We start from the raw sequence: 26,374 nt of genomic DNA on the forward strand, positions 1-26,374 counted from the left end.
TTGGCAAGCGAGCAAAATTCACGTGCTGTTGGGGAAAAAGCCAATTTAATAAGTAACATTTACCGGGGCTACTCCAAGATTTGCTCGTATATTTTCCGATAGTAATAGTTTTTGTCCACATATATATATTTTTGTCGTTTGGTTGCCTTCATGTGGGCATCGCCTGCCATCCAATGATGAGGACCCCTCTCCTGCTTCTCAGCAGAAGCTGTAAGGCTGTTCACAGACTGCAACAAAGCCCATTTTTCTCACCATTCACAGCTCTATCGAGGCATCAGAGGATCGCTGTGTTGAGACACTCGAGCACCCATTCCTGCGAAGACGACAAGAGTTACTACATAACCACTCCCATCTTCTATGTCAACGCTTCTCCTCACTTAGGACACCTGTATTCAGCCGTGATAGCTGACTGCTTACACAGGTACAAGCTCCTGCAGGGCTTCAACTCAAAGTTTGCAACAGGTAAATCCTCCATCGACCAAAATATGCATGTCTTTTTTTACCGGTAATGCTATTGATTGCATGTGACAGAAATATACATTTGTGCACAGCAAATATTGTATGTGTCATTCATATTAATAGAAGTGAAGACAGTAGTGATAGAAAATGAATTGGCAACTTTTAATAATTATTTAATCATGCCATCAAACATCAGTATTTTATCTATTTTCAATATCTAACATGTCATCTTGGGGCCTGGGAAACATGGATGAGCATTTTTCTTCACCTTTCATAGACTAAACAATTAAGCATCAAGCAAATAATTAGAATAATACAATCTATTATTTTGCGTTTCAGGGACAGACGAACATGGCTTGAAAATCCAACAAGCTGCTGAAGCTGCCGGAAAAGATCCCTTGACCTTCTGCACGGATGTGTCCGAGAGATTCAAACATCTGTTCAACAGCTGCAACGTATCGTATACAGACTACATAAGAACCACTGAGCACAGACACCGACGGGCCGTGAAGCATTTCTGGTCGGTGCTCTGTGACAAAGGGCTCATCTATAAAGGGAGCTATGAAGGCTGGTACTCCACCCAAGATGAAAGCTTCCTCACGGCGTCGCAGGTGGCCGATGCTTTGGACTCATCAGGGAAGGAGATCAAAGTGTCACTGGAGAGTGGCCACAAGGTATTGAGGCATATGTGTGATTTTAGTGGAGATGAATGAGTGCAGCACATGTTTTGTTCTGTTGTCAGGCTTATATCACTCGTCACATAAAAGAGAATATTTATAAACATGGGTTTGGAAAGTAATGAGGCTTCACCAGGCTTGTGCAGTTCTACTCCGTCAACATGACTTCAATCAGATCTCCCCTATTTTGCAGGTGGAGTGGATGAAAGAGGAGAACTACATGTTCCGTCTGTCTGCGTTTCGGTCTCAGCTGCTCGACTGGCTCAGGGGAAACCCCGGCGCCGTTCAGCCCGAGCGTTTCCACCATGCCGTCCTCCAGTGGCTGCAGGAGGACCTTCCCGACCTCTCGGTCTCCCGCCAGAGAAGCCGCCTCCAGTGGGGCATCCCAGTCCCGGGTGATGCTGAGCAAACCATCTACGTGTGGTTAGACGCACTGGTGAACTACCTCACAGTAGCTGGCTATCCGGATAAACACGACCAATGGTGGAACATGGCGCACCATGTTGTTGGAAAGGACATCTTAAAATTCCATGCCATCTACTGGCCAGCTTTTCTTCTCGGGGCTGGACTGCCGCTGCCACGGACGATATATGTGCACTCTCACTGGACAGTAGGGGGAAAGAAGATGTCCAAAAGTTTGGGTAATGTGGTGGATCCTCTTGAACGCTCACAGATGTTCACAACTGATGGCATGAGGTACTTTCTTCTGCGCCAGGGAGTCCCGGACTCGGACTGTGATTACACGGACAACAAAGTTATCAAGCTGCTCAACGCAGAGCTCGCCGACTCTCTGGGTGGTCTGCTGAACCGCTGCACTGCTCCAGCTCTTAACCCAGCTCAGGTCTACCCTTCTTTCTGCCCTCAGTCCTTCCCAAGTGAACAAGGTGGCAGGGCCGTGGTTGAAGACTACCAGATGTTGGATGCCGTTAGAAACCTCCCGGCCGTGGTGGAGCAGCACTACGAGAGCACGCATGTGTACAAAGCTCTGGAGGCCATCGCCGCCTGTGTGAGGAAGACCAACGGGTTTGTTCAGCGCCACGCACCGTGGAAGCTGGACAGGAGGGACAGTGAAGACCAGCGCTGGCTGGACACCATCCTCCATGTCTCCCTTGAGTGCCTGAGGATTTATGGCACACTCCTCCAGCCAATAGTGCCAGGGATTTCCAACAAGCTGCTGTCCAGACTCGGGGTGCGGCCAGGCGAGAGGAGCTGGGCAGATGTGGACTTCCTGCCGAGGTATCGGGGAGTGGACTGCCCCTTTGAAGGGAGAGCGCTAGGATCGGACTCCGGAGTGCTTTTTAGTCGCTTGGAAAGTCAGAATTTAGATAAACAGAAACCTAAGAAAAGCAAGACGGCAAACTAGATATGAATTGAAATGTCTTAAGTCATTACAGTAATGCTGCAGATGTTGTTCACTTATTAATACTCTCATACTGAAAGTAAAAGTCATCCAATTACCAACAAGCATCTTTCATGGCGGACATTTTAAAATGTCACAGTAGGAAAAACAAAGATGAAAATAAAATGAATGACTCATTTTCAGGGTCCTGATGTGGTGCATGCTGGCCTACATAGCAATCAATGTTATTTTTAAACCCGTGCTTCTCTTACCATGTCAAGTCAAAATGTCTGTGGTAAAAAAAAGGTCCATTGCACTTTGGGTGCAGACTTACTCTCTGTCAACCCAATCTCATCTCAACAGAAGAAGTAAAAGTTAATCAAAACACGAGACTCTGACCATTTCACTTAAAGCTGATGTTCGGGTTTGTTTTGCATGACAGCAGCTTTGCTTGGGGATAAAAAAAAATTCTTTCTTTCTATCACTTTTATGAAATATTTCATTAAGTTGTTTAAATACAGTATACAGGCAGCCAACACAGGTACAAGACATACAAACTGACATGATTTTTTTTAATGAGAAATACACGAAACTGAAAAAATTGTACAAATTGAAATAAAATAAAAAATTGCATTATTCGTATAATTTCTGGTACTTTTTTTACATAGACTTTTCCATTATTAACCATTATCCGTTAACTTCCGAGCAGGATCCCTCCTTTGATCATCCATAATTACACGACTGAAGTCAAGATATTTTCTGATCGAGATGGGATTTGGTTCATCGGTTTGGTGGTCCTTTGTGCCTTGAACAGTCTTCACTCCTAACAGCCTCCACGGGACTGGACACATTTATCTGTCACTCTCCAGAGCTGAGCCTATTCCTCACACCGCACTATGAACAAGCACGCTCAGTAATATGAATTGGTGCCCTGTCCTGGTTGTGTATCTGAAAAGAGAGGGACAGTTTTGTTATGAACATTAAATCTGTTGTTCATCAATAACGGAGATGGAAACGATGACGGCACATCTTGACAGTATCTGACTCACTTGAGAGTTGCTGTTGCAGCTGTCGGACCAGAGCTGCAGTCTGCTGCTGCTGCTGAGTCTGCTGCATTCCCTGTCGAGGGAACTAAAACACAGAAACACACATCGTTACTTGAGCAATTTCTGACATTTTATCTCATTACTACCAATCATTTTGCAATATGCATACCAAGTTTTAAGATTGCTTCCTGGTAATAAAGACAACCAATAATTCATAAATCAATTTAGCATATTGCTATTAACTAGCAGAGTTCACATCAACAGCAACAACATTTAAGGAGACAACACCGCCCACAATTTTCAGAGTTGGCTCCCAAAAAAAATCCAATTTAAAAGCTATATATGTTTCATTTGTTTTTTAAAAAGTAGCCACTTTTGGTTGTCAGAGTGTCTTGAATGCACAAATAAGAAGCTTACAAACAGTCAGTGTAATTGACAAAAATAAAAACATCTAACCAGCATTTTTGTTCAGCATTCAAATCCCTGCAAGTATATTTTTAAGTTCTAAAATAAATTATTTGCTAAAACATGCAAAACTACTATCTTGTATTTGTATTTGAGTGTAAAGCAGAACTTGACATATCAACAATAACACACACAAATCAACCAAAGACTGTGTTGTAAAACACTCTGTGAAGGACACTTCTACTAAAACGAGTCTCCTTACACTATCGTCCCACTAACAACGTCCCCGTCGCATGGATTGGACCTACCATGGGTTGCTGGGGGGGCAGTGGCTGCATGCCCAGGCCCTGGTTCTGCTGCTGGCCTGGTGGTGGAACCCCCGACACCTGCTGCTGCTGCTGCTGCTGCTGTTGTTGTTGTTGCTGCTGTTGAACTTGCTGTTGAGGAGGAACCTGCTGGGGCTGTACCTGCTGTTGCTGCTGCTGCTGTTGTTGTTGTTGTTGTTGTTGCTGCTGCTGCTGCTGTTGTTGCTGTTGCTGTTGTTGTTGTTGTTGCTGTTGCTGCTGCTGCTGTTGTTGTTGCTGTTGCTGTTGTTGTTGTTGCTGAACTTGTTGGGCCTGCTGCTGCTGTTGTAAAAACATAGGAAAGAAGAACTGGTTGGTGTTTGAAGTACAGACTTTCTTTGTGAACCTTTTAGTAAAGCACTGTGTAGCTTCAGGGTTACACAATTTAAATAGTAGCGCACACAAACAGCCTCCTTTTCACTTTGCAAGTTACCCGTCAACATAACGGGACTAATCCAAAACCTGGCTGGACTGAATAAACTAATGATCAAGTGACGTACTCTGAGTGCGTGTTGTCTGAGGTACTGCTGCTGTTGCTGTGCTGCCTGTTGCTGCTGCTGTTGCTGCTGCTGCTGTTCTGTCAGCATCGGATTTGGCCTCATGCCTGGATGGACGCCCTGGCCTCCCATGTGACTGAGACCGTGCATGATGGGATTCTGCTGAATTTGTTGGTGGGCAAACCTGAGGATTACAGGGCAGGAAGAAGACATATAGTTAGCAATGTAGTTAGCGTGAAATCAAGGATCATAAAATCGTAATGTGAACTCAACACACAGCAACGGAGAAATGAGAACGTCAACGTTCTGCCATTGGACTCTTAAGAGCTACCAAACCTCCCTCGCATGACAATACTGACCTCTGCGTGTTCTGCATATTGTGTGCGTAGCCCGGAGCCTGCTGGTGAACGTAACCACTGGGCCTTTGTTGCATTTGCCTAAGAGGATCCACCACAGCCGGGTTGGCTCCAGGGTGGGTGCCCTGGAAGTTTTGGTTCCCGTAGGACGACGGAACTATACCACCACCTTGGGACGGATGCTGCTGCATCCCCATGTGTGATCCGTACGAGGTATAGCCCTGAGATATGTTCTGTACAAACAGAGGCAGTGTTGACCATTCATTGATAGTGTGTATGTCAAGACCAGTTATGTTGTGAACACAAACAAGACCAGAGATGTGAGGATATACAACTTATAAGGTATTTCTATGTGGATGATTATCTCAAAATGGTGTCGTGGTGAACAGAATCCTGTTTAAACAGCTTTTTAAAATGATTCATCGTTAGTTTCTATCAATAAAAAGGTGATTGATGATATATGTTTTCTGAGAATAGAGGTGTCAGATGCATTTCTTAGTGAAAGAAAAACAAAAAAAAAAGACTTACCTGAGATGCCTGCATTGAAGTGTATGGTTGGTTGGGTGTAATTTGTCTAATCTGCTGTCCTATCATGCTCTGATTCTGAAAGGAGAGAAAAAAAGCAAATAGAAAAGATTAAATGTCATCTTCCAGCTATTAAGAGACCATATTATTCGTCATCCATTAACCTTGCAAACTGAATTACAGCAGCAATGAAACTGAAGAATCAACTTCCCTAATTCTGGTCCATCTTACTAGCTGCTGCTTTTGGTCAACACCACCTGGCTATAAGGGGCCGTTTGACCCATCATGGCGAACTGACTCACCAGTCGGACCTGTAGGTGCTGCCGGAGTATCTGGCCCTGTGCCATGGTAGACTGGGGCTTATAACCCATTGGGTATTGCTTGTCCAGTCCCATCATGCCAGGCATGCTTCCCGGCATACTGGGCATCATGCCTGGGTAGCTGGGCCGAGTGGGCATCATTTTGTTCATCTGTGGGTTGCGGGTAGGTCTGTATGGAGGCTCTAAACCTGGACCTCCTGTGGAAGAACACGCGAGGTAAACCACAATCCCAGATATGGTATTTTTGTTGTTTCAGCGTGTCATACTACTAATGATCACGATGAGAGAATATGCAATGAGCTGACCTGGAGGTAGAGGCTGGTTCTGCGTGTACATGCTCATGGCCTGCTGGCCGTATGGTAGCCTGCCATATGGGTGGTTCTGCATCAGCTCAGGTGGCATACTAGTCCCGTAGGTCACACCGCCTGGTGTACGGTTCACATAGTCCTAGTGAGAAGAAGGGGAAAATATACAACTTTTAAAATCTTATGTCCAGGAAACATTTGAAGAATGACTCCAGTACAATAATTCGTAATCATACATTCCGAACATAACTGACCTCAGTCTTGGCAGACGGCGCTTTCTTCTTCTTGCTGGACTTCTTCTTGTTTGAGTCGGAGGGCACAGCGGGCACACTCTTCTCCGGCTTCACCGCCTCCATCATCTTCTTCTCCGGTTCCTGGGAGACGGGGGTGAGGGGCTCCTCCTCCTCGGGCGGCAGGGGGAGCGGCTCCAGGTAATAGCTGCGAGGTTTGGGCTTCAGGTGGGTGTGGTAGAGCAGAAAACGCTGCTGCTCCTCAAATTTGGTGACCTTGCGGTCGACGCGGACCGTACCGAACCAGCCCCAGGAGAGCGGGGCGGAGTGTTTGAGACCCTCGAAGACGTCCCAGGGGGAAATCTTCTGTTTGGTCGACACTTGAAGGCCCTGATGGCAGATGAGCACAGAGACATAGCAGTCTTATTTAACTCAAGATCAGCAGACAATGTTGATCTCAATGTATTTCAATTGCGTGTAACTTTGCAGGTTGATGTCAAGTCCCATCAGCGTGTGAGAAACAGCGTACCTCCTTCTCAAATCCAGCGATCTTGTTCCCCTTGGTGTCTATCAGTGAGCCCTGGGGTTCACAGGTTATGACATCCCGGGTTTGCTTGGGCAGCGGCAGAAGCTGTCGAACCTTTTCCAAACTTTCTGACTGCCGATCCCCGAGCTCTTTCTGTGGAAACAGAATGAGTACATGGAGGAGAAGAGCGATTATGAAAATGTTATGGAAAAGCCTCTTCTTTACAAGGAACACGTGATGTTTTCTGCCTCATTTAGACATGGGTATATTATTCAAAACCTTTTCCAGCTCGAGGAAGAATCAGCTAATCGAGACAGATGTAGTTAAAATAAACCCTGACTATTGTTTTATAAAGTGTGAAAGCCTTTTGGACACTAAATGAAAGTGATATTGCTTAATTTTTGTTAAGCTGATACTGTTGTGGCCTGTCCTGTTATTTTAGGTGCAAAGAAAATAATGAAAAAAAAAAAAGCAAATTGACTTTAAAGAACAACAAAACAACCAGTCTATGAAAAACAGGGAAAATAGGACATCTTAGAAGTGTGATCACATCTTCAGACAGCAGTGAGAGAGGTGCGCTGTTCTCACCCTGAGCTTCTTAACCAGGTTCATGTAGGCTCTCTTATTCTCCTCCATGCTGCCCTGAGAGATGCTGGACATGTCAGCAGCCAGTGTGCCGTTAATCAGCACACTCAACATGTCCAACACTGTTGTGAAGAGCTCACTGTCGGAGAGAAACAGACATAAGAGCCAGGGCGATCACGGTGCTGAAAGATTGTACAGGAAACAGAATGTGTGCACAGAAAGTGTCCCATTAGAGGAATAATGTGTGGAATGGGGTTTCTCTCTTTAGTCAACACTCACTTGTTGGACTGCATGTCCACCGTGCCGCTGCTGATGATGTCGAGGAGCAGCACCGCCCACTCCGTGGTCTGCTGGGTGCTGCGCTGCACCGTGTCAAACATGCCGCCCACCTAGTTATGAGAGAAACAAACACTGTTGGTCTCCTCATAACCCATCGTTTGACGCAAGATTAAGTAGCAGCGTTTTCGGTTTTCGTTAAATATCATGGATGGTTAATTTCCATTAAATGAGACCGAATTTTTGGGTCTCTCTGACACCGAGATGAATTATAGATGGACTTTATATAGCCAGGGACGTTGTGCTGATCGGTTGTGTTGATCAAAAAGCTACGTACGAGATTCAGTCGAAGCTTCAGAGCCTCGTGCATCATTTGCTTCGCCTTGCAGTCGTCCTGGTACTGGTCCTCTCTCCAGTTGGTGACGATCTGCTGCACCTGGCTGTAGAGGGAGGTGAGAAGGCCTTCCCTCTGTTCGTCCTGCCCCTTTAAGCAGGTCAGCACCAAAGACAAGAACGGCTGCTGGCTCAGCAGAGACATACTGAGGAGGGGGAAAAAAAATACAGAATTTAATAAAGAAGAAACCCTGCTCAGATGGCTGGCTAAATTTGTTTTTGTCGCCTCCATAGCCTGTGAGAGAGGCACAAAATGAAAATGCCCGCTAGCGAAGGATTTTCACCTTGTTGAACTAGCAGATTAAATCTTTTCAATTCTAGTATTGAAGAAATATGCCGCTTACCTTTTCTGTTTCTGCCTGTCCCTCTCCTTGCGCGAGGAAGAGCCCAGGTGCTGTCCTTTCTCCAGCTCCTCTCCTGCTGCCTTCAGTACATGGCCCTGAACTGAGGTGGGAAGCTTGGCTATCAACGGAGCCACCAGCCACACACCTGACCGCTCTGATGAGCTGCAGCACACGGGGAAAACCAAAACGTAAAGGAAGCCGTTTCATATTTAAGGCCACAGGGTTCAGACGTGTGAGAGTACACATTTACATTGTGTAAGAATAACACGTGTTCCTACAAAATTCCAATGCAAAGGAAACACTTTTAGAGCAGACAGAAAGATACACACCTTAAAATTGGCTTCATCTTGCTGGTGGTGCTGTTGTTGGCTGCGGAGCCACCTTGTGCCGCTGCTCCATTTCCTGAGGGGTTACTGTTCATCTCAGCTGATTTCTGAAACACCTCTATGGTGGCCTTGGCTATGTTCTCCAAGAGCGAGTAGAGCTCCTATTGGAAAATAAATGAAGGATGTTTAGAATAATTTGACAAAGATATTTTGTTATATATATAAAAAAAAAAAAAAAAAAAAAAAAGGACTTAAAGAAGCATATTACATTGTTTGTGCTCTGTTTGATCATCAGCTGCAGCTCCAGGGACGACTGCCTCATCGTCCATTGGTCCATGTTCTATGAAAGAGATACGCTGTTAGTTATGGATATGCACTGTTCATCGCTCAGGTGGGACATTTCCTCAATCCTGAGTCGGCCAGGAGAGGGCAGCAACACCCCACAGCTCTGGTTTAAGAAGAACGGCTTCACAGCAGATTATGGACGTTATCATTTTGAGAGATAAATCAAGGAAGGTCAAGGACTACACACTTGCTGGATGTACGTTTTGATCTAAAAATAATTATTTGAAGGTTTGATTCTCTGGCACAAGCAAAGAGACGGAAGTACATTTTAAACACGTTGTTAATTTCTGTGTATTCCGGACCTGTAGGATGCGTTTGATGCGCTGCCTCTGAGGGTTGTCGCCATCATCACTGTCCAGCTGGCGATGTGGATAGCAAATAAGCTGCAGTAGCCGCTGGGCCTGAATGTTCACCAGCACCGGGTCCTGGAGGGCACTGCTGTCCTCAGATAGAGACTTCAGGCAGCGCTCTCCCACCCATTCCTGCAAGACGGCACAAGGGGGAAAATGTGGCATAGTGGGAAATATGACAGAGACAAACAACTTCAGTGATCCTCGATCTCTAACTAAAGCTGGGCGGAGCAAGGGACATTTCTCAGGAATAGAAGTGCACATGCCAGAGCATTGCTGGGTAGAGAATGTGTTTGAAGTCTCAGAGCATGTCTGGCCCTCTGAGCTACTGCCATCTCTCTCTCTCTCTCTCTCTCTCTCTCTCTCTCTCTCTCTCTCTCTCTCTCTCTCATATCTATGAAATGTGATGCAGAAATCATCTTAATCTCGCTTTTATGCATCTTTGCTTCACTACATTTACAAGTAGCTCAGAGTGCTTTTGTGAGCAAAAATAGAACGTTCATTGTTTATGTGTTTTCCCACAAAAGCTTTTAGACAGAAAAGACAAGACTGCTGATAATACTAATAGCTCTGTGCAGCAAAAAGCTATTTTGTTTCAGACACGTCAATTAGTTATCTCAGTAGCTCCATTTTCACCTTTTCCATTTCACACTGACTTTATGAATTTCGGTTCCATATCTTTCCACTCATTATCCTCACCTGCTGGCAGATCGTCTTCAGAACATATTTTGCATAGACATCCAAGCTGGCTGTTTCTATGGAGACATTGCGCCCCTCAGATATGTCGTCGAGGCCGGCAGGGTGCGACAGTCCTGAGCCTCTCAGCTCAGCATCACCTAAGACAACATAGAGAGAAGCGATCCCACACATGAGGCAACTGCGGCGAACCTTAAAACTTCATGATATGAAAGCGCTACAAAGATTCTTACCCAGCATGAAAACAGCTTTGAGGACGGCAAACACTGCTCCAACAACTATGCTGTTCTGAGAGGCAGCAAGAAGGTGGCGATCACAAGACCACCGGATACCAACGGAGGATTTCTCTGCAAAAGTCATAACACCAGCATAAGACAAAAAGTCAACATAAAAGGTAAAAAAAAAGTGTTGAAACACTGGTGAAAGATTTGTGGTTGCGTTTACTACCTGACTTCACACCCTCTTGGGGGAAAGGGTTGCGCTGTGGCGTCTTGAAAAGGTGCAACAGAATCCTGCAGGTGAGTCTGGCTCCTGGCTCAGAGTCCTGCTCACTGCAGGCTGAAGGTAAGTTCGGACACATATGCATTGGTTAGATTTGACTTTCAACACATCCCATAACTAACATTTTTTTCCGGATGGGCTACACATAAAAGTGACACGTCTAAATTTAAAACGTCCTAGATAGACTTCTCATCCGTCAGGATGAAGTGGAATTTCCACAGAGCTGTCGCCGTAAAACAGGGAGTGAGAACAAAGCGTTTACCACAAGCAAGAGCTGTTGGCATTTGGCATGTGTGGTTGTGTTATGAAATGAGCCAAACCCAACCAAACAGCACGGCTGAATGGGGCTTTGTCTCCAAGCTGGGAGAAAAGAGATTAACAGTGGGGAGAGAGGGAGGCATGTCTCTGGCAAGTGCACAAAACGCACCGAGGCTTCATGGATCCAGATCAAATACGCTGTGGTAACTCTCCCTTCTGATAGAAGTAATGCATTATACAGCCTGGTGCTCCTTCCTACCAGCCAAGCTGCAGTGTGACGCTGCATCACAGGCAGAAACAACTAAAGTGAGAGTCTTAGCGTACAAAGTTTTATACAAGGGCAGAGTTGAGAGGGTAAAGGGTACTGGAACCCCCAGGGGATACTTGGAAAGATAAGGTAGCTCAACTGAAAAATAAATCCACACTTTTTTAATTCCATGAGTTTTGAATGTTTTAAATAGATAGCAAGTATCGGGGAAAAAAAGGTTAAAAAGATAAGAGTAAAAGAATAAATGGCTGAAAATTCCAGCTTCCGCCATTTCAAGTGAATACAAACTTACCTCAAATGACCCAAAAAAGAAAAGAAAATGACGTTTCAATTGTATGAGGAAATTGTTGTTGACATGTTCCAAATCAAATGTACACATTCAGAAACATGACGAGTGGCGTCGCTGAAGCGGTACGTCAGACGCACAGGACGATGCTCCCGACGACCCTACGATACATCTTTTTCTGAAGCGGGACATCTGCGATTAAATAACCCTTACCTGCATTGAGGAGGGAAGGAATGGCCACACAGCGGACCAGGTCTTCTAGGAGGAGGCACTGTCGAGCAATGAGAATGGCTACGAAGGTTGCCAGGGAATCGTGGAAGGACAAATCGCTAACCTGAAGGACGAGAGCACATAGATCAACTTTATAAGTAATGCAGTGAGATGAGAAAAGCTACTGTAATCAGAGAGCTACTGAATATTACAATGTGAATTTATTGGAATTCATTTAAGGCAGACAGATGGTGCAAGTAAAAACATATTTGGCTGACATTGTTATTAAAAATGAGTTACATAAAAACGCACCAGAACAGATGTCGTGTTTACAAGCAAATAATTGTCAAAGACGTAGTTTATGGAGAAACGGTGCAACGATAACTCCTACGGCGGGACTCCCGCTGACCTAAGACTTAAGAGTTATGAAACCACAACTTACGTCTACGTTACACAGCAAGTCATTGAAGCCACAGTTGCCATTGTTAGATGAGCAGCAGAGAGCCTTGAGGATGCCGAGCCACTCGGCACTCAGGGAGCGGCAATACGCCGTCAGCTCTGCACACAGGATCCCAATGTCGTTCACCCTGAAAGCACATTACGTAATGGCAAAACGAAGAGTGGAAAACTGAAGTCATCTGAGCCGCACAGACATCATTACACAACATATAACGGTACAAAATAAAAGAGTAACGCACCTCTCAGGGTCTCTGTGGTCCACGCAGACGTCCATGAGCACGTTACAGACGAAGCTGTAGCGGTTGGCCGGGCTGTCGTTGAGGATCTTGCCCACCATGGAGTGGTTGAAGTTGGGGGCACAGGGGTTGGCAATGGCCTCCATCATGAACACGGGATCCCAAAGCATGTTGGAGTCCGAAGGGTCGATATTGCAGTAGATGGAGTTTTTCACTTTGGAGCAGAACTCACTGAGAGAGGACACAAAAGAGAGGGAGAGGAGTTGTGTCAGTACTGAGTTATGGCAACCAGAATAACGTCTGGTGACGGTTGATTAACTACGCAATTTCTTGATTTTTTTTTAAAAAAGGGATTTGACAAAAAGGCTCTGAAGCACAGCTGAATGTTAGTTCGTGAAACATTCAGTTTTAAAAACCGGCGAAGATCTTTTTCTACCTGAAAATCTCTCCAAACTTATTCTTGAGATGACTGCAGGAGGTGTAGAGGTCGTACAGATAGGCCAAGATGCAGCGCTCAGAAGAGGAGCAGTCGGCCGGGTTCACTCCTGATTTCACCACGATGCGCAACCTGAGAACACATTTACACACATGACTCAACTGCAACTCCTTTCAGCTTCAAGGAAAAGTCAGACATTTTGGGGAAACGCCTAAGCATAAAGGCTGTCCCTCTTGTACAAGCACTACTTTTACATCTAATTACATTTACTTCAGTTAGAGGCTTTTATAAGCTTTCTTCAGCTTTAACACGTTGTGCATCTAGCTAATGCTTTAATCCAAAATGACTTAAGTGCAAAAACAGAATCAGCTAAAATTCCTAAATTACACCGATAAGGAACCGAAGTGCCCTGTCAGCAATCCTTTGACAATAAAAATTCTCATTAAAGACCGTCGAATGAGGCTCAGAGATAGTCGTTGGATAGAACAGCTATGGTAGTAACTCGAACCAGGAGAAGAAGAAGAAGAAAAAAAAGTGAAGGTTTCCTTAATTAACAATTCTTTAATTTGCCATCAAAACTCCAGACGTCCTTTTTACGACTTTAATTACGAGATTAACTCATTTCTGTTCCCTGGTTATCGTGCCTTCAGGGTTGGAATTCAATCTCAGTAACAACTACAAAACAAAAGCGTAACCGTTCCAGACTCCAACAATTCAATTCTGTCTTCATGGAATGGCACGAGACTGAGATCGCGTGGTAGCCTTTATAAAAAAACCATCAAAGCTCGTAAGCGACATACCCGTCGAAAACCTGCGCAGTCTGCTCGGGATTGAGGATGAGGCAGGAGTGGTACCTCCTCAGCACGGCTACGATGCACAGACACAGGCCGGTGGTGTAGATGCCCACCAGGTTGGACGACTTCAGCAGCAGCTCAGCTTCCACCAGACTCAACTCGTTCAGAAGCTGCGAGACACACGCAGGTAATGATGGTGAACAAAAAAAAAAAAAAAAAAAAAGAGATTCATCCGTGTTCAATGACATCAGTGAGGAAGTTGCCCATACCTGGATCGCAAAGTCTATGAGGCCACTAATGTTGAGGGAGTACTCCATGAGGTCGAAGATGAACTGAATGTGCGGGACGAGAGGCAGGAGATAGGACATCCCTAAGGCAAAGCTGTTGATCTGTTCCAGCACGTTCCTGGACACCTGCAGAAAAAACAACAACATTTACATCCCTGGTCGCAACACAACAACACGTTACCGTTCAGCAGAGCTACAACATAGACAAATATGTAATTTGTTTGTTTGAGGGAGAAAAATCGGGACAAATGAAGGCAAAAACAACCAAAAAGAGAATTTTAACCGTTCAAATTTTGTCTTACGGTCATCAAACTGGGTTACTCTAAACCCACTACACAAGTTTTCCAATTACTGATTACATTCAAAACTGTGTGGAGTACAAATACATTTATATTTTAAACTTCCACAGGTTTAGTTACCAGTAAATGATTGAATTATTAAATGTTTAAAGCTGCGAGAGAGCTTTCTCAGCCATAAACATTAACAGCACCGTTCCAGTCTCACCAATGATCACCTACACATGCGTAAGATAATGACATTACCTCCATTCAAGATTCAAACAACTAGCAGGCCAATCACAAAGCTGTTTCCCTCACTAGGAACGGAAACGATAAAGAGAAAACGGGCTGCTCGAAGCGCTGTTAGAGGCCATTTTTATTTCTTCTCGTTTTCAATTACTCGACATGCAGGCCTTAAATTCTTTGTGCTAGGGATTACTTTATTCATGGTAAAGATAGCTACATGTTGAGCTTCTGTATGTTAAAAGTATCCTAATTAACAACACATATTGAAATGATATGGAGATGCATGTTGTTGAATATATTTGATAGACATTATGAGGTTCAGACCTTTGCTGGAAGGAATTTTAGTATCTGAACCTCTATAAATTTGAAGTGTATGAACTGTGATAAAGGGATATTTCAAAAGTTTGGGAAATACACCTCTTTGCTTTCCTGCTGCGAGTTTGAAAATATGCTGCTCTCTCTAAATTATGAAGCTATAGCCAGCAGGCGATTAGCTTAACTTAGCATAAAAGCTGTAAGAAGAGGAAACAGCTTGCCGGGTACAGTGACTTAATTGAGTCTCCACAACAAGACTCTAGGATGCAACTGGTGCTGGCCAAGAAATACTCCAGCATTTAACCTAGCTGTGTGGCTAGCTGTTTCCAGTCTTTATGCTAAGCTAAGCTAAGTCTCCTGGCGCTAGCTTCATATTTGACGGATCGATATCAAACTTCTCCTTCAGCTCACCGCAAGAAAGCAAATAAAACAAGGACGTATTTCTTTAATAAAAAATATAGACGCTAACACAACTAAAGCCATTTTCAAATGTGTATTGTTCCATAAAGACTGTTGGCTAGACTTGAAATAAGGCACTTGAAATCAAATCGCAGTGTTTCGTATTTTGATCGTATTGACTTTAGGATCAACTACATTCTCTGTTACAACCTCCACTACTGAGAAATCTAAATACATTAGGCTCTGCAGCATGTTTAAGTGACAGTCACCTGAGTGCATTATACATTCAAATTGTATTCAGACATCTCAAGAGAAATCAAAATGTATTCAAATTTCATTTACATTCAAATGAGTCACCTTGGGAGGTCTTCTGTTTTAGGCAGCTGAAGTTATTTGCATTCATAAACCCCGTGGCTAGTCCCGATATAATTAACTTAACACTTTGAAACACGAGGACATGAAAGAACAAGGTTTCCTGGTCTAACCTGGGAGGTGACTTGGTGCTGGTCAAAGTGGGAGAGGTGCTGGAATTTGGAGAAGATATCTTCTGTGGTGAGAAAGGCCTCCGGCTTACTCCTCTTCCTCTTTTGTCCTTCCTCCCCTTCTGCGTATGTGGGGAAAAAGAGAGCAGTATGAAAAGTAAGAGAGGGAGCAGCAACTCTTAACTGGTCATCCGTATTCTGTCCAGCCTGCTGAACAGGCCAGCCATGAAATCGAGTTAAGCCAATGGTCTGCGATCGTATTTCCAGCCTCCGTCGATTTGAAGCATCAGTGCAAACACGACACTGCTGTAAAGGCACTTTCACGAAAAGGAAAAATGGTATTTTTCATTTAAGAGAAACTCCACTGTGAGCTGAAGGTCATCATCGGCTCACAGGAATGTGATAAGGTGAGACAAAACACTCCAATCTACGCAATTACATCAGTGAAAAAAAACCCCAACTAAGACCACCTTAATAAGGTCACATGTATCTATGTATGAGATAAAGTGGCTGTGAACAGATGAGAGCTTTTAGCATAGAAATTGGGTGGAAAGAAGATTAAGTGATACAAGCCCCGTAGGGGTCGATAAAAAAAGAAAAAAGAAAAAGCTTGTCCCTTAAGAAGGGGAGAGGAAAGGGAACACAATCAAATGTTTTCAAAGAGGGAGATTTAGGTGCTAAATACAGCTGGACTGACCACAGTGAGAAAGCAAACATCAAAGAAAGATATAGCTCATGTGTCCCAAACTGCTGCCTTTGTAAAACATTATCTGTTGTGTGATTATTATGCAGAGAGATCCAAGGAAATAATACCAGTCAATAAACTGTGTGTGTGGGGGGGGTGGAGGCGCATATAAAAACGGCAAAGCAATTTTATTGACAACATTTTTATCATTAAACTGTAAAAGGCAGTTTGCTTGCAGACAAACTGCTTGCCTGCAGCTAAGGTAATGTAAAACTTAAGTAAATGGGAAATACAAGACATTAAGCTATCAGTCAAAAGCTGGTCAAATTGAGGAACACAGTTACCTGTTTCTGCTTCGCTTTTGCGGTTCAGCACCTTCAAGATGTCTTTGGTAATTTTCTTGATGGTGTGTCGCGCCTCATCTCTCAGTTTGCCCACACCGTAGAGGACCACTAACCGCTGGTTGCACTCGTGGCTGGCGCTCTCCTCCTAAAAGGCAACGACAAAAGACACAAAAAAAATGATCCTCATGAACTTGACGCGCCTGATTTACCTCAGCTGCATGGCGAGAAAAAAAACGATTTGGGCCAGGCAGACGTGACGAGGTCTCAGGAATAAGTTCAGGAAAAATGTGAAACCACGAGAACAGACATTTCTGTTTCTATTAAGATGAGAAGATAGAGGAAAAATGCCCATCACAACAAACAAAAGCACCAAAATATTCAGTTTACTATAGTAGAAGCAGCAAATCCTCACAACTGAGAGGCTGGACGTATGTCATTGTTTATATTACTTAATTATCAATAAATTATTACAATAGTTGATAAATGAAAAATATGGCTGAAATCCCTCCTGTTTAGACAAGCTGTAAGGAAACTGATTCATAACAACCCAGAAGTGTCGGTCTCTGGCCCTTTTAAATGCCAAGCTATGAGCTCTTGTCTTACCTGAGGAATAGGGAAGTGCGTGGCGTACTGAATGTGGCGAGGTTGCTCGTACAGCTGAGGGAATGCCGGGTCCATGCCTTTGTCCTTACAGCCGGCCTTGCTGTCCTGCTCTGGAGCCGCCTTCTCAGGGGAGGGGCTCCCCTTAGACTCACAGAGCATCGGAGGAGAGAACATCTGCAAGGCAAATGAAATGATTTCACTCTAACGTCACACGAGTAATTCCGCATTTTCAAAAAAAACGTCCCGCTTGAATATCTATGCATGCATTATGAAAGGAAATATAAAATGTGTGTACCTCGTCAAAATTAGCACTGGAGTTGTGATCAATTTCCATCGACTCCGACAGGCCGGTATCCTGTTGAACAAGCGACAACCTCATGTTACCCTTTTACACCAATCTGTTGCTTTATACCGTTGCACCAATGACTCATCACACTCCACAACAGATGCCTCCAACGTGCCTCCATCTTGACACTGCTGCCCGCGTCCTGCTCCTTGCGCTCCGACTCGTCGGAGGGCTCATCGCAGGGGGAGCGGGGGCGCGGCAGGTGGGAGTCCGTCGCCAGGTCGCCACGGGAAATGAGCGTGCACATGTAGATGTTGTGGGAAAAGACGTCGTGACGGATGAGCTCGCAGAAGAGCAGGACCAGGTTGGAGAACTCCACCCGTTCGCTTTCGTTCCCCGGCTCCGCTGCAGAGGAGAAAAAGGGTATTTGAATAATTTAATACCAGGGTTCCCTTGCCAAATCATTTATCATACATTTGCACTGGGTAATGAAATAACAGGCAAAGACAGACACATTTGAGAATCACAGACTCACTCAGTGTGGGAGCCTGAGTATCGAGGAACTGCAGCAGAACATCCTGAAAGACGGGCAGCGTGGCAGCCGAGAGGGAGCCGGACGACACGGAGCCCTTCTCGTCCACCACCTCGGACTCGCCACATCTCTGCAACGAACACAAACGGGACAGACAACACTCAGCACACTGTCTTTGAGTGCTACATGTAGAAACCCTGTTTACGAACTACAAGCGAGAATTTAAATTAAAGATATCAAATCTGTATAAATATATGTAATGTGGCGACTGGAGAGGTTCTCGCGCCTAAAGCTCATCTGAGGTGTAATTGTTTCAGTTTTTAAATTAGAGCAACTGAATTATTTCTAAGATGAGCTGTCTGTGATGCTGAAAGTGCACATCATTTATTTAAAATACCAGTAGTTTAAAACACGTTTCCAGTCCAAGCATTACATGGCATCACTTTTGTTGTGAATATAATTTGAGGGAACGGTTTAAGCTGTTTTTAATGGCAGCTGATACAGTTGAAGTTTGAAAATATCAGAATCAGAATCAGCTTTTCTGACCAAAATATACTTTATACTACAGCAACTCGAATCCTCTCTGTTTTATGTTGTTTGGCACATTAGCTCTTAAAGCGGTTTGTCTACAGACGCCACAAAATATTAAAATAATATGTAGTTATTCTTGATGCTGTCGCAATGTTAGCGGGTGAGCTGGATCCCAGCAGCAATTCATATTGTACAAACTGTCATGTGGAAGCAAAAAACAAAAGCTATGGATTTAAGATGATTCATTTCAAACAACAGAACTGGAGATAATGCTGCTACCTAAACCCTTGATTATATTCATGCACATAGTGGTTAGTGGTCTGTTGATTTGTAACATTAGCACTAATATCAAAAGGTTTATTGGTGGGCTATTATTCGCTATTCGCTACTTAAACAGTCAGTCTGGAGCTGTGAAACACAAGCGAGAAGAGACGGCAACAAGTGGTCGTAACTCGCAGCGGGGGGGGGGGGAGGGGAGGGGGGTGTGTCTCTTACCTCTGCTTCTATTTCAGCCTGTCTCTTTTCCAGCAGCTTGGCCACCACCATGGCCCGGTGTCTGCCAGAACGCTTACAGCACACGGCCCATTCACAAAGCAAGGTCACCACCGCGTCATCATCTGGCGACATCTGGAAAGAAATGTGTTGTGAGGAAATACGGCTAAAAATAGAAGCTTGAGGCCGCATTGTATAATCTGATGATCAGTTATCACATAGTATCGGCACGGCAGACTTTTCAGTTCAGCGATCGTTGCCTGTTCGTATATAATCTACATCTCAGGGTTTTTCATATTCTATACATGATAAAAAAAAAATAGATAGGCGAGGGGAATCGATCCTTACCTCATGGCCATCTTTACTCTGGCCTGAGCCGAATATTCGGTTGTACAGGGAGTCCAGTGAGTTGTTAAAGTCTGACTTCTCAAAGCTGTGGTTGTCTAAAACCTCCAGGGTGTGGAGAACCCTCCCGATGGTGAACCCTGGCAACAGATTACAGGCGTCATCTCAAAACACCGAGCTTGACGTACGAGCTCTAAACAGGTCTCAAGGAAGCGTTTCTCTAACCTGCCGTGGTCTCCTGACACTTGTCAAACGACCACCTGAACTCCACCGCTTGGCCTCGCTCCTTAACTTGCTCCTCGATTTCTCTCAACTTTGTGCGGACCTGAGGTGAAAGAAAAGGCGAGAATAAATTATCCCGACATCTCACGTAAACAAAACGAATGAGAAAACCACCAAAGCACCGTTGTTCTATAAACACACGTCAACGTCTCATCTTGGAATGCATTCAGCAGAAATGTAAGAACGCTTTTTAAAGAAAGAAAGAAAACTTTACCACAACATGGCAAAAAAAAACAAAACACTCTTACTACAGGCTGTAAACCTGTTTATTTCTGCTGTTAAGTTTGGCATTGTAAAATGGGGGTCTATTGGGATTGACTCGCTTTTAGAGCCAGCCTAAAGTGGGAGTGCGTTGGCTTCATTTTGAATGATGAGGTATGCAAGCATGTTTGTGTAGGAGTACACGGAAGTTGAATGTTGTTGTTGTTTTTCAAACCATTGTAAATAAATAAATAGAAACCCTACAGTTTGCAGGGGCAGACGTACCTGCTGCGTGAAGGCAGTGTTGCCCCCTGGCATTGGTAAACTGGACGGAGCGATGGGCAGGAGGTCCAGAGGTGAACCGGTTTTGTTTCTGCTGTCTGTTAGAGAGTAATGCCACACCAGAGCACTGGGACAACACAGCACTATGCTCTGATGGGACAATAACAAGACACAAACGACAGAAAACAGAATTAAGAATTTCGGGAGTGATGATTTTCCGGTCTTGTTTCAACATTTCACACTCCATGCATCGGTCAAAACGAACACACTGCACCTGCAGCATGCAGCTGAGCCCGAACACCAGAGGCCTGTGCTGAGGGCAGATGTAGAAGTCGGTGAACGCCGTCTGGGGCTGGTTCCCTCCCGCCGGCTGCAGGGTCGGGGTGGGGGGCAGGGCGTTGCCTTGCTGCGTCAACATGCCGTGGGCCGGATGCCCTCCCGCGCCAGGGCCCAGGCTCCCGTCGCTTAGCAACAGGTTGAGGCGGCGTGTGCAGAAGTAAGCCAGTCTCCGTGACAAGTAAGCCGACTGTACGAATTCCCCCGAGTACTGCGGGACAGAGGGGAGATTCACAGCATTACCCACAGCACTCAGTGTCCATTAACAGCAGTCACCTTTAGAAATAGACGTAAAATGAAGGGCTGTGCTGCCGCCCCCCTCCCCCCCTCCCCCCCATCTCCCTGTGGGCCTCTGACAGAAAAGGTCAACACCACCAAAGTGCCGTGGACGAAGACACACAACCGGCTCATGATAAATTGGTGACAGCTACAGAAGCCTGTCATAACACCGAGTGTGTGTGTGTGTGTGTGTGTGTGTGTGTGTGTGTGTGTGTGTGAGAGAGAGACTGCGTACAGCTGTTTGAATGTTAAGCAGGACTGCATGTTTCCCAAAAGCAACCCCTCCGTGCATGAGTGACGATGTGAGGCCGAGGTAGAGATGTTGTAGACGAGAATAAAAAAGGGACAGAGGGAGCATACCTGTAGTAAAAGCGGCAGGAGCAGTCTGAGAAGCTCGTCTTCACCGGGTCGGACCTTCTCAAAGCACTCCAGCACCCATGTCAGAAACTCGTGTCTGTCTAACATACCGTCCTGAAACCAAACACAAGCGCATCTTAATATCGAGCAGATGCACACGATGATTACAGCGTGGAGAGTTAATGAATTCAGAGATTCACTGATTGACAGATGCAGTTCACTTCAAGGGATCAGGTAGGTAAAGCATGCAGAAGCAGCGTTGGAATTAAATCAGTAAAAGTAATCCATTCCTGATTCCTTTTCTGAATTATTCTCCCCAAATGTGGAAATAATCATATTACTTCAGAATTTGTCTGAAAGACAGTTTTTACAGCAGACGTGCCACAAGTCTCCATTTCTCAACTAAAGCCTATTTTCAGCAGTAACTAACGTAATTAGAGCAGATCAATTGTAGCGCATTACCCTACTCTGTGTTACTGGAGAAATGGATGCGATGACAGCGACGCATCTTTACGCTACGACGCGTTAACCCACCTGAAACATGAACATGGCTAGCTTCTCGTTGTACTCCCACTGCTTCATGGCCGTCTCCACGTCAGCAGGAGTGGCCGGTAGTGGTGAGCTGCAGCCTTGACTGGGAAACTGTCGGTAAAACTCGGCCACCTTCTGAAGCTGCTCCCACAGGTACTTCGTGATAATCTGAGTCCATTCTACAAACACAAAAATGCATCTTTACGCAACAGAAATGGAATAAATGCCAGGAAGAACATATGCTCAAAGAAATGAGTCATCATCCCAAAGAAGAAAGCGGATGATATTTCATTTTGAATATTAAACAGCCAAACACACACTGCTTTACCAACGGTTAACATTACTTGCTTACCTATACAGGGATCGATCACGTGCCTCTTCTTGACTTTAGTCTCTGTGATGGCTGCGTGATACGCACAGGTCATCTTGATCATCCATGCTGAACGCATGACAGGGACTAAGTACTTGGCCAAGTATCCAAAAACCTCCTCCTTTTTGCTAAATATTGGAACCTGTGACGAAGACATTTCATGTGCGTCAGTAATGTTGAGTGAAACGATGCAAACGTGCCAAAAATATTCATCAAAACACCCAAAAATGGCAAGAAAAAGAAAGCCGGGAAAAAAAGAAAGGTCAAAGTAATTTATTAAAATGTTTTATCATCGCAAGAGTAACGCTTGTCATTTTACAAACACTTGACAGCTTTACAGAGTGGTAGAGTCACAAATGCTAAATAAAAACCATGGGAAACATCAGAAACATTGGGTGTACATGGTACTTCGAAATGATGTAAATACAGGCTTCAGAAGTCTTTTGCTATATTATATTTCCATTCCAACATTGCATGTTCTGTTTTGATAATAAATGCACAGGAGAAATCGCCTGCATGAACGCCACAATTTCAACTAAAGTCATCTGCTGTGTTTTCCTGAGGTTACTTCTTCTGTGGTTCTGAATGAAGTAGCTGAGCAGAAAGCTGGAGCTGGTGCACATCTGAAAAGGTCAGAAATCATTCGTCATTGTAGAGAGAAAACAATGAGACACGTATGTAGCACTGCAGGCTAAAATACATAAACCGCAGCGTAATTGTAAATTACAAAAGGGCCTTCATACATGTATGAATAGAAAGCTCACCTTTAAAGTCACCTGATGTATTCAATATTCAATATTGCTGCCACTTGTAAAAGCACTCACAGAGGAAATCAATTATGAATAGGTAATGAATATAAAAAAAAAATACCTCGGCACCCGACAATCTATAAACTATAGAATTCCAAGTTTAAATCTCACAGCAATAAAACCCATTTTCACTAACAAACAACGGTATTCATTGTGCGTCGGGTCAATACTCTCTAACAGGACACAAAATAGACTCGTTTTAAACAGAAGCATCAATTGGGTTGATTTAACGGGGAAATAAAATAAAATAAAAACACTGCATTACTTACCTTTCCTGCATTGTTCCCGTTTTGTGACGTGGAATTGAATTGTCCAGGAGAGTTATGCACAGTTTGGGGACCGTTTTATCACAGCGGCTTTATATTCTCTTCTTGGCTTTCACAGAACCGACGCGTAAATTTACACTCCGCACCCAGATTCTGAGCTACTTCTGACTATCTGTGCCAGATCACAAAAGAGTGAAGCTATATTTGTAAGCTGATGTTGCAGTTCTGCTTTAGCTTTAATACACACGTGTGTGTATATATATATATATATATATATATATATATATATATATATATATATATATATATATATATATATATATATATATATATACATACATACATATATATACGTGTGAATAAAGCAACACTATTAGCCCTGTGAGGCTGTAATGCTCATTACACATTGAAAAACAATCATTTTCTTCTGCTCATTATGAGAGATTACATCAGGGCGTCTTCTCATTGTCAGACTTGGCTAAAGGTTCTCAGTCTGTTGACATGTACTTTGTCACTGTCAGGCTAAACTGTACGTAGCCTAGCCTGGAAACATTAGCAGGGTAGCAGGGTAGCATTGTATACTTACAGCAGCAACAGCTAGAAATGGTAACATGCTAACATTTAACTGTGAATTAATTATGCTAATGTTCAACATGTTAGAATGCATTTTATTTTGACAGATACTTAATGACCTCATGACAGACAAAACCAGAAAGCCTATTTTGTAGACATATAAATGTGTTTCTTATCACTATTAAGTAATCGTATTGGTGTAATCATTTTAAACGTTAACAAAGCAAACGCTTGAGATGTTTGTTGGAGGGGATCCGCCTCCTTTCTTGTGAACGTGGGTTAAAATCATTACGTTTCAGTCCAGTTCTTTCCAAATGTAAATAGTGGAAATCAACAAAATGAAAACATGAAAACACTAAAATGAAAAACATGCACGGGAGACCGATGGGCAGAGAATAACAGAGATTAACCAGCCAAGCACAGCGCAGAGGATGAGGCTAATGCAATAGTGTAGATGACTTCTCCAGCCATCACACTGCCAGTTAAACCAAACTAAAATAAAAACACATAATTCTCATTTAGCAAAGACGGCTTTTATAGACTTTATAGGACAGGCTCCTACCTTTTTAGCCAGCTGTGTCAGAGGTTTAGTCCCCGCTAAATCCGTGAACCAGTTATTGATGGAGCTCTGTGACCTTGCTGTGACGAGCCAGAAATTATCCTTCTGGTTGACCTGCGGCTTACGTTTCCCCGTGTCTGGAAACGTGTTGTAACGCAGCTTCTCTGCAATGATGCTGCTGAAGTTTGAGCTGATCTGTAAAGCATTGGGAGGTAAACAATGTATGACGGCCAAAATCGATCACACAGAGCTACAAACGAGACACGTGGGGCTTAACCTGAGCTTAAGTGCACCGGGGTCGTTACCTTTGAAGGGTTGAAGTTGACATTTTTGGCACTGCCATGTTCGTCCCCAGACACAGCTGGTTGGTTATTGAATCCTTGTTTCACATTCAGAGCAGTCAGCTCATCCTGAAACAAACACACATCTCAGTGTATATCATAATGAATTAAACACATTCATGCTATTACTAGTGTACATGTACAAGATCTCTTAGTTTCTAAACGCAGATCAGCATAATGTGCTTAGTTGGGATAGCTTTGCTGACACAAGGGAAATTACCATATTTATAATTACGTTACTAATTCATTATAGGACATATTTGCAGCAACAGTGACAGAATAACCCAGAGGTAAAGCAGTCAGTTTTCCATCTACATCAACAGATTATCCTCTAGGGTTAATAATAGATCAGGAGCCAGCAGCACTAACGCGTTACCTAGCTATAGGCCAAACTCCAAAATCTCAAAACTGAGCACAGATCATCTCAAATGAACGCAACGCTACAAAGCTCACTGGTTCATGACGGTTAGCTGTGCAAGGTTTAGCTGACGTTTAACTCGTTATGTCACAACATCAAGCTTAACAAACAATTATCAGTCACGCACAATCCAAAGATTGAGACTCTTTCTCATCACAAAGCGAAATATACCGGTTGCAGTTTAGCGGTGAATCAAACCGGATAGAAACCACCGGCCGATGAGCTAGCTTAGCTAAAACTGGTATTTAACGAACCGGTTGCTCTCCAAGTAAGCTCGCAAGCAAGCGAACCAACTGACAACTAGGTTGTTCATTGTTATTGCTAGGCCCAAATCGTCTAGAGGGCTAGCTAAAACAGGCTAGCTAGTGTTAGCCCGAACAGCTTCTGGGCTGAAAAATTTCCTCCCCACTAAAACATTATTCCTGGATTTCCAGATTGCACGTCGTAAAATCTGACCTCTTTCTGCTTCGGATCTTGGGGATAAACGTCCGGAGGGCCGAGTCGGGGCCTCTTTAACGGCCGGTGTTCGTAACTTAGGATCCCGAAAGCAGCCATCATCCAGAGGCATCACAGCCAGGGCTTTCCTCCAGCAGCCTGAGCCCAGCTACAACAACGAAACACACACTTCCGCTATACGGCTTCATCCGCGAACTTCAAAATAAAAGTCACGGGGAACACACAATGCACCTGAATGAAACCTTTATTGTTAAAAAAATAAATAAATAATCTAATTCATAAAACAAAATAAATAAAACGGTGCCAGTTTGACATGATGATGAAGAGAGGTTTCATGTTGGGTCAACAATAATTTGTGAAATGGTCTTCATTAATAAGCAGCACACAATTTTTTTTTACAATGTGTGTGCATCTTCATTAATGTGCAACTTTTATACACATTCCTAAACTTGAATTTGTCATGCTTACATTTTTACATCATTTTACATAATAAGTCTACAGACTCAGTAAGAGAACACTGTTGTCTCTGGGTTGATTTTCAACATGCACGGTAATTAATAGTATTAAAAAACAGTCGCCTTAGAGTCCCAGGGGCACTGAGAGCGCTACGCTTACTGAGTGACAGCAGATTTGTGCACACATTTCCAAAAGAACAAAGCACAAATGCATTTGAAATAACATGGGCCTATAGATGGGA

The 26,374-nt window shown here is 43.9% G+C and overlaps 2 protein-coding genes across 2 annotated transcripts; one reads left to right on the forward strand and one right to left on the reverse strand.

The window, feature by feature from the left end:
• Positions 1-3,113, forward strand: mars2 (methionyl-tRNA synthetase 2, mitochondrial). Its single transcript, XM_068715138.1, has 3 exons — positions 1-462; positions 799-1,133; positions 1,330-3,113. The coding sequence occupies exons 1-3, from the start codon at positions 174-176 to the stop codon at positions 2,497-2,499; spliced, it is 1,794 nt and encodes a 597-aa protein (XP_068571239.1). The 5' UTR covers positions 1-173; the 3' UTR covers positions 2,500-3,113.
• On the reverse strand, positions 3,034-25,803 carry med12 (mediator complex subunit 12). The gene is made up of 43 exons (XM_068715137.1): positions 25,678-25,803; positions 24,768-24,872; positions 24,466-24,657; positions 22,238-22,397; positions 21,889-22,064; positions 21,358-21,468; positions 20,657-20,929; positions 20,386-20,532; positions 19,843-19,942; positions 19,621-19,757; positions 19,276-19,407; positions 18,253-18,379; positions 17,893-18,122; positions 17,727-17,786; positions 17,432-17,605; positions 16,829-16,973; positions 15,803-15,921; positions 14,062-14,205; positions 13,799-13,962; positions 12,999-13,130; positions 12,566-12,793; positions 12,310-12,454; positions 11,871-11,991; positions 10,792-10,902; positions 10,578-10,691; positions 10,348-10,484; positions 9,601-9,780; positions 9,222-9,293; positions 8,957-9,114; positions 8,628-8,789; positions 8,228-8,429; positions 7,894-8,003; positions 7,618-7,753; positions 7,033-7,182; positions 6,528-6,893; positions 6,274-6,415; positions 5,951-6,165; positions 5,652-5,726; positions 5,127-5,356; positions 4,771-4,951; positions 4,235-4,552; positions 3,525-3,606; positions 3,034-3,423 (listed from the first exon to the last, which is right to left on the reverse strand). Exons 1-43 carry the CDS (start codon positions 25,777-25,779, stop codon positions 3,386-3,388), a joined length of 6,603 nt encoding a protein of 2,200 aa, XP_068571238.1. The 5' UTR covers positions 25,780-25,803; the 3' UTR covers positions 3,034-3,385.
• Positions 25,804-26,374: the final 571 nt, after the last annotated feature.

Source organism: Cebidichthys violaceus, unplaced genomic scaffold (assembly GCF_023349555.1).
Source record: "Cebidichthys violaceus isolate CVI_PGR_0920_01 unplaced genomic scaffold, fCebVio1.0.p SCAF_2, whole genome shotgun sequence".
In the NCBI taxonomy this organism is placed as follows: Eukaryota; Metazoa; Chordata; class Actinopteri; order Perciformes; family Stichaeidae; genus Cebidichthys; species Cebidichthys violaceus.

Coding starts and splice junctions, on each gene's coding strand:
- mars2 (XM_068715138.1), top strand. CDS start 174: ATGATGAGGACCCCTCTCCTGCTTCTCAGCAGAAGCTGTAAGGCTGTT. Junction 463..798: donor CAACTCAAAGTTTGCAACAG/GTAAATCCTCCA, acceptor TTTGCGTTTCAG/GGACAGACGAACATGGCTTG. Junction 1,134..1,329: donor CACTGGAGAGTGGCCACAAG/GTATTGAGGCAT, acceptor CCTATTTTGCAG/GTGGAGTGGATGAAAGAGGA.
- med12 (XM_068715137.1), bottom strand. CDS start 25,779: ATGATGGCTGCTTTCGGGATCCTAAGTTACGAACACCGGCCGTTAAAG. Junction 18,380..19,275: donor AGGCTGAAATAGAAGCAGAG/GTAAGAGACACA, acceptor TGTTCGTTGCAG/AGATGTGGCGAGTCCGAGGT. Junction 7,754..7,893: donor GTGGACATGCAGTCCAACAA/GTGAGTGTTGAC, acceptor TCTCTCCGACAG/TGAGCTCTTCACAACAGTGT.